General features: G+C 43.4%; 1 protein-coding gene across 1 annotated transcript in view; it reads right to left on the bottom strand.

Annotated features, from left to right (window-relative positions):
- Positions 1-11,367, bottom strand: part of EXD2 (exonuclease 3'-5' domain containing 2) — a 43,492-nt gene that overhangs the window by 25,780 nt on the left and 6,345 nt on the right. The window contains 1 exon segment of the mRNA XM_014585380.2: positions 6,968-7,347. Coding sequence (XP_014440866.2) covers positions 6,968-7,300 — 333 coding nt within the window. The 5' untranslated portion in view covers positions 7,301-7,347.

An 11,367-nucleotide genomic window follows, 5' to 3' on the forward strand; every position in this document is an offset into this window, starting at 1 on the left:
TCCATTCTCCTCTCGGGATCTTGGGCATGCATGCACACCTGCCCAGCATGAGTTTAAGCCACCGGGTCTGGGACTCGAATGGAGGAGAAAGGATTGTGACATTGCCATCCCCCCTGGAGGGTGATTTCTCGTTTTCTGCCTCTCTGTCTCTGTCTGTCTGGCAAGCGCACGCACCCTATAGCAAAAAAAACTCTCCAAAAACAAAAAAAGTTTCGGGAAAGGCCCTTGTGTCTTTAAATAATCCATGATGGCCAGAGAGAGTAGGGTGACTGGGGAGGTAGACAGTCACATACGTAAAATTTTATTATTATTTTTGTATGGTCAGAAGGCATGGCCATGTCACAAACCCTTCTCTACTTTTCCACCCTGTTGAGATCTAGGCTATGCACATGTACCTGGCATGTTTTCCAGGCTGCCCAGCCCAGGATTTGAAGCACGGTTGGTTATGTGGGATCCAGCTTCCCTTAACTGGTAGGCTAGAGGACCAGGCTGACTTGGGTGAAATGTGACACTCTACAAGACTGACCCACATGCTCAGGTTCACCTCTGGATCCTCCCTAAGTATACTGGGTGCGCAGGCCCATGATGTGGGGATGGCCAAGGCTGGAGGTGGATGGTGACACTAAAGCCCTGTTAGGAATGCAGTTTCTCTGGTTTTCTTGCTCATGAAAGTAAGAAAGAAACTTAAAATTAAAAAATGACACAGGATCATCTTACCAGCTAGAACAAGTTAACTAATAAATAATAGCTCTACTCTGTAGAGTTTATGTATCAGTTAAATTTAAACCATAGTTTCAGGACAGGAATAAGCTTCCCCTGTTCAAGCAAGAGCATAAAGGCCCAAAGTGGCTGGAGAGTAATGAGGAAGATGGGAAGAGAGTAGGAGACAAAATTAGAGCTGTCAAGAGAAGCGAGAACATGTTAGTCTGTAAGAACATGTAAGAAATGAAGACATCTCGATTTTATTTTAAGCAATGGAAGGGTTCTAAGCAATGAACCGACATGCTCTGATTTGCATTTTCAGAATGCCACTTTGGTTACTGTACGCAGAAGGGATTACAGGTGCAGCAGAGTCAAAGCAGGGTGGCCAGTCAAGAGACGCAGATGAGAGATACTGATACTTCAGGGTTAGACTAAGCAAGTAGTAGAGGAGATGCCAAGGAGTACATGAAATCAAAACATATGTTGGAGTGAGCAGTGATACAATTCCCTACATGAGAAGGGAGGGGTTAACAGTAAAGAAAAAGGAGTAAACTTCAGACAGACCTGCACCCTGGGGAAAGATGCTCTTGAGAAAATGACCTTCATTTTGCTCAGTCTTTACCTCACTAATCATTTGCATCTGTTCATTCAGAAAGTACTAGAGGGAACCAGCAGTTTGCATAATGGCTATGTCGCTGGACTCCCACGTAGTCGACCGCGGTTCGCTCCCGGACCCGGAGACTTAAAACTCATGCCGGGTGCGTGTGCGTGCATGCCCAAGATCCCAAGAGGAGAATGGAGGAGGAGGACCAGGCTGACTTGGGTGAAATGTGACACTCTACAAGACTGACCCACATGCTCAGGTTCACCTCTGGATCCTCCCTAAGTATACTGGGTGCGCAGGCCCATGATGTGGGGATGGCCAAGGCTGGAGGTGGATGGTGACACTAAAGCCCTGTTAGGAATGCAGTTTCTCTGGTTTTCTTGCTCATGAAAGTAAGAAAGAAACTTAAAATTAAAAAATGACACAGGATCATCTTACCAGCTAGAACAAGTTAACTAATAAATAATAGCTCTACTCTGTAGAGTTTATGTATCAGTTAAATTTAAACCATAGTTTCAGGACAGGAATAAGCTTCCCCTGTTCAAGCAAGAGCATAAAGGCCCAAAGTGGCTGGAGAGTAATGAGGAAGATGGGAAGAGAGTAGGAGACAAAATTAGAGCTGTCAAGAGAAGCGAGAACATGTTAGTCTGTAAGAACATGTAAGAAATGAAGACATCTCGATTTTATTTTAAGCAATGGAAGGGTTCTAAGCAATGAACCGACATGCTCTGATTTGCATTTTCAGAATGCCACTTTGGTTACTGTACGCAGAAGGGATTACAGGTGCAGCAGAGTCAAAGCAGGGTGGCCAGTCAAGAGACGCAGATGAGAGATACTGATACTTCAGGGTTAGACTAAGCAAGTAGTAGAGGAGATGCCAAAGAGTACATGAAATCAAAACATATGTTGGAGTGAGCAGTGATACAATTCCCTACATGAGAAGGGAGGGGTTAACAGTAAAGAAAAAGGAGTAAACTTCAGACAGACCTGCACCCTGGGGAAAGATGCTCTTGAGAAAATGACCTTCATTTTGCTCAGTCTTTACCTCACTAATCATTTGCATCTGTTCATTCAGAAAGTACTAGAGGGAACCAGCAGTTTGCATAATGGCTATGTCGCTGGACTCCCACGTAGTCGACCGCGGTTCGCGTCCCGGACCCCTGGTGGCTTAAAACTCACGCTGGGCGCGTGTGCGTGCGTTCCCGAGAGGAGAATGGAGGAGAAGGGATTGCGGCATGACCATCCCCCCTCGGGGGTGATTTCTCGTTTTCTGTCTCTATGTCTCTCTCTCCGTCTGGTGAATGCACACACCCTGTAGCGAAAACCTCTCCAAAAAAAAAAGAAAGTACCAGAAATGGACCAGCAGTTAGTGTAATGGCTATGTCGTTGGACTCCCATGTAGTCAACCGCGGTTCGCGTCCCGGACCAGGTGGCTTAAAATTCACACCGGGCGCGTGTGCGTGCGTGCCCAAGATCCCGGGAGGAGAAGGGATTGCAGCATGGCCATCCCCCCTGGGGGGGTGATTTCTCGCTTTCTGTCTCTCTTTTTCTCGCTATCTGTCTGGCGAGCACACGCACCCTGTAGCAAAAAAAAAAAAAAAAAATCCTCTCCAGAAAGTACCAGAAGAAGGAAGGAAAGATGGAAGTATAGAAAGAAGGGAGGGAGGAAAGATTATAATCCAAAATCTATCACTCATAAACATAGATTTTTTTAAACCTCTGAAAAAACATTAGCAGAATGAATTTAGCAATATATAAAAATAAGACATCATGATCAAGTTGGATTTATCCCAAGAATTAAAAATCACTGTATTTCATGCAAATCAAAACCAAATCTCACCCCATTTAGAATGACTATTTTCAAAAAGACAAAAAATAATGAATTATGGCAGGACATAGAGAAAGGGGAACTTCTCCACATTGTTGGTGGGAATGTATAGCCCTTATAGAAAAACCAGGTGGCGCTTCCTCAAAAAGCTAAAAATAGAACTCCCTTATGATCCGAAAGAAGGGAGATTAGTACATCAAAGCACTATCTGCCCTTTCATGTTTTATAGCCAAGGTATGGAATCAACCTAAGTGTCCATCAACAGATGAATGGATAAAGACAATGGTGTACACACAAGGTCTTCAAAAAATTAATGGGGGGCCAGCAGGTGGCATGGGGGTTAAGGCACTGGATCCCACATGGCTGACTGCACAGTTTAAGTTCTAGACCAGGAGGCTTGAAAATCATGCCAGGTATATGTGCATTCAGGTCCAAAATTCCAAGATAAGAGTGAACAGAAGGGGGACCAGCAGTTAGCGTAATGGCTATGTCACTGAACTCCCATGTAGTCGACCGCGGTTTGAGTCCCGGACCCGGTGGCTTAAACTCACGTCAGGCGTGTGTGCGTGCGTGCCCAAGATCCTGAGAGGAGAATGGAGGAGAAGGGATTGCGGTGTGGCCATTCCCCCTGGGGGGGTGATGTCTCGCTTTCTGTCTCTCTGTTTCTCTCTGTTTTTCGGGCGAGCACACACGCCCTATAGCAAAAACCTCTCGGGAGGTTTAGCATAATGGCTGTGTCGCTGGACTCCCACGTAATCGATTGCAGTTCGCGTCCTGGACCTGGTGGCTTAAAACTCACGCTGGGCGCGTGTGCGTGCGTTCCCGAGAGGAGAATGGAGGAGAAGGGATTGCGGCATGACCATCCCCCCTGGGGGGTGATTTCTCGCTTTCTGTCTCTCTGTCTCTCTCTGTCTGTCTGGCGAGGGCACGCGCCCTATAGCGAAAACCTCTCCAAAAAAAGAAAAAAAAAAAGGAATGAACGGAAGGAACTGTAATGTGGCCAGCCCCCCTCGGGGATGATTTCTCACTTTCTCTTCTCTCTCTATGTCTCTCCCTCTGGCAGGAGCCTGTACCCCTAGCAAAAAAACTGAAAACAAAGGAAATACGTATTTTAAAAAAACTATGCATGGATTTAAAATATTTTTTGTACCATAATAAACTCATAGTTTAATTCCTTTTTGCCAGAAACTTTCTGAAGTCCCCTTGGATATAAGCAACACACTAGTTCAGCCATTAAAAAGAATGAAATCCTGTCATTCAAGGCAACATGGACAAGGCTGGAGCAGATTATCACGTTAAGTAAAATACACCAGGCACTGAAAGAGAAATACCACGTGTTCTTACTTGTATGTAGATGCTTAAAGGCTGATTTCATGCAAGTAGAGTAAAACAGTAGTTTATTAGAGGCTAGGAAGAGTAGCACAGAGGTGAGGATAAGAAGACGGTGATGAAAGACACTAAGGCTCAGTCAGAAAGGAGAAACACATTCTAGTGTTCTACAGCACAGTAGCGTGACCATAGTTAACAATAAATAATATACATCAAGGAAGCTGGGAGGAGGCCAGCAAGTAGCATGACAGTTAAGAGAGCTGGACTCCCACACGGCCGACTACGGTTCAGGTTCCGGACCTGGTGGCTTGCTTGCTCGTTCTCTCTCGCACTCTCTCTGTCCCTCTCTGGTTAAATTTAAAGAAAGAAAGAAAGTAAGTTAAATAAAATAAATAAATAAATATATATATATATATATATATTTTTTTTTTCTCCTCTCAGGATCTTGGGCACATACCCACATGCGCCTGGCATGAGTTTAAGCTACTGGGTCTGGGACTCCAACCACGGACGACTACATGTGAGTTCAGCAACACAGCCATTACGCTAACTGCTGGTCCCCCAAATAAAATAAATCTTTAAAAAAAATAAATAAAACAAGCTAGGAGAGAGAATTTTGCTACAGGGTGTGCAAGAAAGAGGCAGAGAGCCAGAGAGAGGGAGAAAAGGAGAAAAAAAAGAAACCAAATGGGGTGTGGCCACTCCATAATCCCTTCTCCATGTCTCTATACCATTGGGATTTGAGGTACACAAGTACAAGTGCCCAGCATGTGTTTCAAGCCATTAGGGCTTACATTCAAACCATGCAGTCTGGCCATGGGGATCTGGTTCCTTTAACCACGAGGTCACAGGGCCAGCCTGAAGAGAGAATTTTAAATGTCCCCAACACAAAGTAGGGATAAATATGAGAAACACTCTGACTTGTGTTCAGGAATCTAGAAATCATACTGGAGGCGGGGTAGTAGTGCAGTGATAAAGCATGATACTTTATTGCCAGCCTGACATGGGAAGTCCCTAATGCGGGTCCAGAGACCTCCCTGAGTATGCTGGGCACCCACTCAACCATGATCCAGGGCTGGCTGAGGGTCAGGGTGGATCCCAGGATCAAGGCCTGTTGAAGGTCCTATCTCTTTCTGCCTCTTTTTCTCTCCCTATGCTTTTTTCACTCATTGAATAAATAAAATAAATTTTAAAAATCACAGTATAGGGCCAGCCAGTGGCATGGTGGTTAAAGCGGCTGGATCTCACATGGCCAACTGCATGGTTTCAGTCTCAGACTCAGTGGCTTGAAAATCAGACCAGGCACTTGTGCATACATGCCCAAAATCCTAAGAGGAGAATAAAAAAGAGGGGAGGGAATTGTGGTGTGACCATCCCCCTGGGGGATGATTTCTCACTTTCCCTCTTTCTCTTGCTCTTTCTCTCTTTCCAGGAAGTGTGTGCACTCTATTACAAAAACTAAAAAATAATAATAATAATAATAATAATAAAAATTATAGCATATCTTATAAATATGTACAATTGTCATTAAAAAAAAAAACCTTAACTTTTTTTAAAAAAAACATCAGTGTGCTTTACCACAATAACAGAATAAAGGAGAACAACTACATAATTACCTCAAGAAATGCAGAAGAGGCATTTGATAAAATTCAACCATCATTCATGATTAAAAACAACAGAAAGAGGCCAGCAGGTGGCATGGTGATTAAGGCACTGGACACTCCCATATGGCCAACCACAGTTCAAGTCCAGACCTGGTAGCTTGTTTTCTCACATTCCCTCTCACTCTTTGTGTGTGTGTGTGTGTGTGTGTGTGTGTGTTTATGTGTGCTCTCTGGTCGAATTAAAATAAACGAATGAGGGACCAGCAGTTGGTGTAATGGCTATGTCGCTGAACTCCCATGTAGCTGATCACGGTTCGAGTCCCGGACCCGGTGGCTTAAACTCACGCCAGGCATGTGTGCGTGTGTGCCCAAGATTCCAAGAGGAGAATGGAGGAGAAGGGATTGTGGCATGACCATCCCCCTGGAGGTAATTTCTCGCTTTCTATCTCGCTGTCTTTCTCTTGTCTTTCTGGCGAGCGCATGTACCCTAAGGCAAAAACCTCTCAAAAAATAAATCTTTTTACAAATAGGCTAACAACATGCCAATTCTCCTTTAATCTTTTTTGTTTATTTCTTTCTTCCATGAATAAGACAGACTTAAATACAGAAAGGAACTGAGAAACAGCACCCCAAACAAGGTCCTAATACCATGCTCTATGCCCATTCTCAGCCAGTCCCACATGATGGGCACTCACATGCCCAGCAGGTACTCAGAACTTGGTCTCTGGATTAGAACCCAGAATCATTCCATGTGGGTCAGCCTCACAGGGGGTTGTGTTTTTACCTGTTGCACCAATGTCTAGCCTCCAGTCTTCCTTTAATCTTATTCTCCTTGACCACCCACGACCCCCAGTTGGAAAAGCAGAAGAATCTGTTTTGTTTTTGTGCTTTCTAACTTACCCACTCACAGTCGATTCCAAGTACTGGAAGATCTTCTAAGTCGCTCCTAAGCAAGGGCTCGACTTGATCCCAGTCTGCCTCCTGAGACACCGTCACCACCTTTGCTTGGAGGATCCTCTCCTCCCAGGAGGTTCTGGGGGCACAGGAGTGCAGCTGGCCCGCCTCCAGGGGGGCCGGCGCTCTACTGCCTGGCACTGGCTGTGGTGGCTGCTGTGGGGTGGCACGGCTCGTTGTCCTCCTTCGCCGCTGGATGCCTTTCCACAGGATGAAACCCACCACCGCCACACCCAAAAGGGTGGACACTGCCAAAGCCACTAAGTTCTGTCTAGACATCTTCCACTTTTCTATTGTTCAGGAAAGCACATCACTAATCCCACAATCTGCAAAACAAATGGTCAAAAAAAAAATTATATACGGAATAAAACCTCTATGTAAGTGTTTCCCCCTAAAGTGTTTCCCCCTAAAAAGTGTTCCACTCATAATCCCTGAGCCCACAAACTGAAACTGCTATAACTTTCTGTATGAAGCCCAGTACATGGCAGCTTAAGGTGCTGGATTCTGCATGGCCGATTCCATGGTTTGAGTCCCAGACCCAGCTGCTTGGAAATCATGCCAGGTGCGTGTGTGTTGGTGCTAAAAATCCTGAGGAGACTGGAGGAGAAGGGATTGTGGCAAAGCCACGTAAGTGATTTCTCACTCCTCCTTCTCTTTCTGTCTTTTTCTGGCAAGTGCATGCATCCTACAGCAAAAATAAAATTAAAAATGAATTTCTGTGTGAAACAGAAACAATTTATTTGTCCTTTTGTGGACTCTCTGTACTCCACCTCTAGCTCTATCCTAACCCCAGGAAATCCCCTGCCCTCCGACAGTTGCCCAGGTTCTCTAATGACACAAAGTCTCATCAATCCAGAGTAAGCTCGACTCTCACTTCCAATGGCTGATTTATTAGTGGATGAATTGTTCTGTTAAAGGATTGTTTCCAAAGATGTTAAATCTTTACTCTCCTAAAAGCTTCAGCTTTTCACCAATTTTAAAAAAATTTATTAATCATCAGAAGTTGGTAGAAAGATTTTTTTACTGTTCTAGAAGGTGTGGGCAGAGTGGGAACAGAGGAAACAGGCTGGAGTAAACACTTTCCTGTTGTTCCAGAAGCCTCAGTGCTTCTCCATAGAAACTGACTCCGTTATTACAGAGTAAGGCAGAGCAGTACAAAAGGAAGTAGGGATCAGAAAAGAAAAAAAAATAGAGAATAAAGAGATATCCAAGATGCCCAGAAGGAGGCTGCAAACGGACATATCCACAGGGCCAGGCAAATACATTAACTAAACAATTCATTCACTAATATATCAGCAAATGGAAATAAATGGAGCAATGGGGCCAGCAGGTGGCGTGGTTGGGAGCTCTGGAAATAAATGAAGCAAGCCCAAGGTAGTCCCTTTCCCATTTTAATTATAACATGTGTTTTTCTCCATGACTCTTCTGTTTTCCTGTTTTTGAGGTAAAAAATGAGGACAGTATAGGTTGTACACCCCTGAAAATCCCAAGTCCCACATGCTCCAAAATGTAAAACTTTTTGAGCACTGACACGACACCACAAGTAGACAGTCCACAGACATATGCCTACAGGTACTCAGGGGTCTCTGGACTAGAACCTGGAACCATCCCGTGTGGGTCAGCCTCACAGAGTGGTGTTTTACCTGACCTCATGTACGGATGGTGTACTTTTTGAAGGTTTATTTATTTAATTTTATTTATCATTATTAACTTTTAATTTGACCAGAGAGACACTGAGAGAAAGAGGGAACTTGAAAAACCAAGCTGCCAGGTCTAGGACTTAGCCCATGGTCTAACATGTGGGAGTCCAGCGCCATAACCACTATGCCATCTGTTGGTCCCTGTGTAATGTACTTTTAGAACAGTTTCTAGGCCAGCAGGTGACATGATGGTTAAGGCACTGGACTCCCACAGGACATGGTTCATGTCCCAGACCTGGTGGCTTGCTTTCTCACTTTCCTTCTCGCTGTCTCTCTCTGATGAGTGCAAGTACCCTACAGTAAATTAAATAATAATAATAATTAATTAATTTAATTTAATTGAAATATTTTTTAAAAAAGAAGTTTCTATAATACAATAAATATTTCTTTAAAAATAACATAACTTGCTCTCACTCTCACTCTCTCACTCACTCGTCAATTTAAAACAATAATAAAATAATTTTGTAAAAAAAGATACAATAATCAAGTTACAATGAAGGCACATTGGAGAAGGGTGCCCCTTAATTCAGTATGATTAGTATCTTTATGGGAATAGAGGAGATCCGCAGACGGCCTTGCCCAGAGTCCAGCGAGATGAGATGCAGGGAAGGCAGTCCACATGAAGGAGCACAGGCGAGAGGCACTACCGCCAACAACCACCAGAAGCTAGGAGGGCGCCAGTCAGGATCCTCCAAAGGCTTGAGGCATACACCTCAATTTTGGACTTCTTTCTAGAACTGGAGAAAATTCATTTCTATTGTTTTAGGGTACCCAGTTTGTGCTATTTTGTTACTGCAGCCCTAGGAAACAAATTCACCGTAGGCTAGAGCTTTACTCAGCAGTAAACGGAATGAAGAAATGAAGCACCGATACTTGCTACAGCACGAAAACCTGAAAAGCATGCCAAGGGAAAGAAGCCAGTCACAAAAGACTACATACTGTAGGCTTCCATTCCATTTACACAGAATACCCAGATCTACAACAAAGAAGGATCAGTTGTTGCCTAGCACTGGGGTAGCAGGGGAGTTGGGAACGGGGAGTGACTACTAATGAGTATGGGTTTCTTTTTGAGGCAGTGAAAATGTTCCAAAGTTAGATTGTGGTCATAGTTGTACAACTCTATAAATATACGACAACTGACCAAATTACATACTTGAAATAATTCATCGTCTAGTGCATAAGTTATATTTCAATATGGGCATTTTAAAAAAAGATGAACTATCTGGAAAAGGAACTAATAGCCAAAAATATTGTTTCTTAAATAACGAGGGAGTATGTGAGCTGATAAAGCATATGATTCCAATAACATAATTGTGAGGCAGTATTTACTAGACATCAAAGTATAACATTAGACAGTTTCTTATTGGATATTACACTATTTATTGGTCCAGCAAAATTGAAAGTTAGGTCACAGAACAGAGTGCAGAAACAGACTCTGTGTGTCTGAGAAACCAGTACATGATAAAAATGTCATTTCAGACCAATGGCTCTGAATAGACTGAATACCCAAAGTGACCCTGGAAAACAATAATACACACGCAGAACACATAATTCCAAAGGAATTAAAGAAAAACCCGAACATAAGAATGTATAAGAGAAAATAGAGGAGAAACTTCATTGTGTCTAAGGATATAATGGGATTTTTCAATTTTGACACAATTGCCATTTTAGGCTAGAAAATGTATTTTGGGGGGAGAAAGCGTGAGGGGGAACAGCCTTTCCCATACATTTTCAGTGGCATCCCTAGTTTCCACCCATAAGATGCCAAGTAGTGTCGCCACCCCAGAGGAATAACCAAAAACTGTCTCCAGACCTTCCCAAGAGATCCCAAGAGGGTAGCGGTGGGGCTGGGGTTCAAAATCTCTCCCATTTGAGAACCACTGAGATAGTGAACGATTACCACAAAATACAAATACACACAGAAAAAACTGATAAATGTAAACATAAAGTTTAAAACTTTTGTTTCAACAAAGATGCTATATGGTTAAAAGACAAGCCATAACTTCAAAAAGTACCAAGTTGGGGGCCAGCGCTGTAGCCTGGTGGTTGAGGGAGCTGGATCTTACATGGCTGACCACAATTAGGTCCCATCAGTTTGAAAGGCACATCACACATGTGTGCATGTCCCAAACCCTAACAGAATGGAGAAATGGAGAAGAGATAGTGGCTTAACCACATCCCACCAGGGGTGCCTCCTCTCTCTCTGTCTCTCTCTGTTGAACACACACACCCTCCAGCAACTTAAAAAAAGAAGCATAAAGTTGTAAATATTTAAAATATATATAAAATGACAAAAGATTAAAATCCAGAATGTATACAATACTATTACAATAAGGAAAAAACAACCCAGTAGAAAGAGGGATTTCTCAGAGGAAGTACAAATGGACAAGAATCATAAAAAGATGAACAGGAGCCAGCAGGTAGTGTGATAGTTAAAGGTGCTGGATTCCCACATGGCCGACCATGGTTCGAGTCCTAGACCTGGTGGCGTGCTTCCTCACTTACCCTTTCTCTGTCTATTCAAATTAAAATAAATAAATAACAAATGAAATTAAATAAATAAAGAATTCTTAAAAATTTAAAAAAAGGGGGGGGGGAGCTGCCAGGTAGGGTGGTGGTTAGGGTGGGTGGGATCGCATATGGAGG

Source organism: Tupaia chinensis, unplaced genomic scaffold (genome assembly GCF_000334495.1).
Source record: "Tupaia chinensis unplaced genomic scaffold, TupChi_1.0 Scaffold149686_1, whole genome shotgun sequence".
NCBI lineage: Eukaryota > Metazoa > Chordata > Mammalia > Scandentia > Tupaiidae > Tupaia > Tupaia belangeri.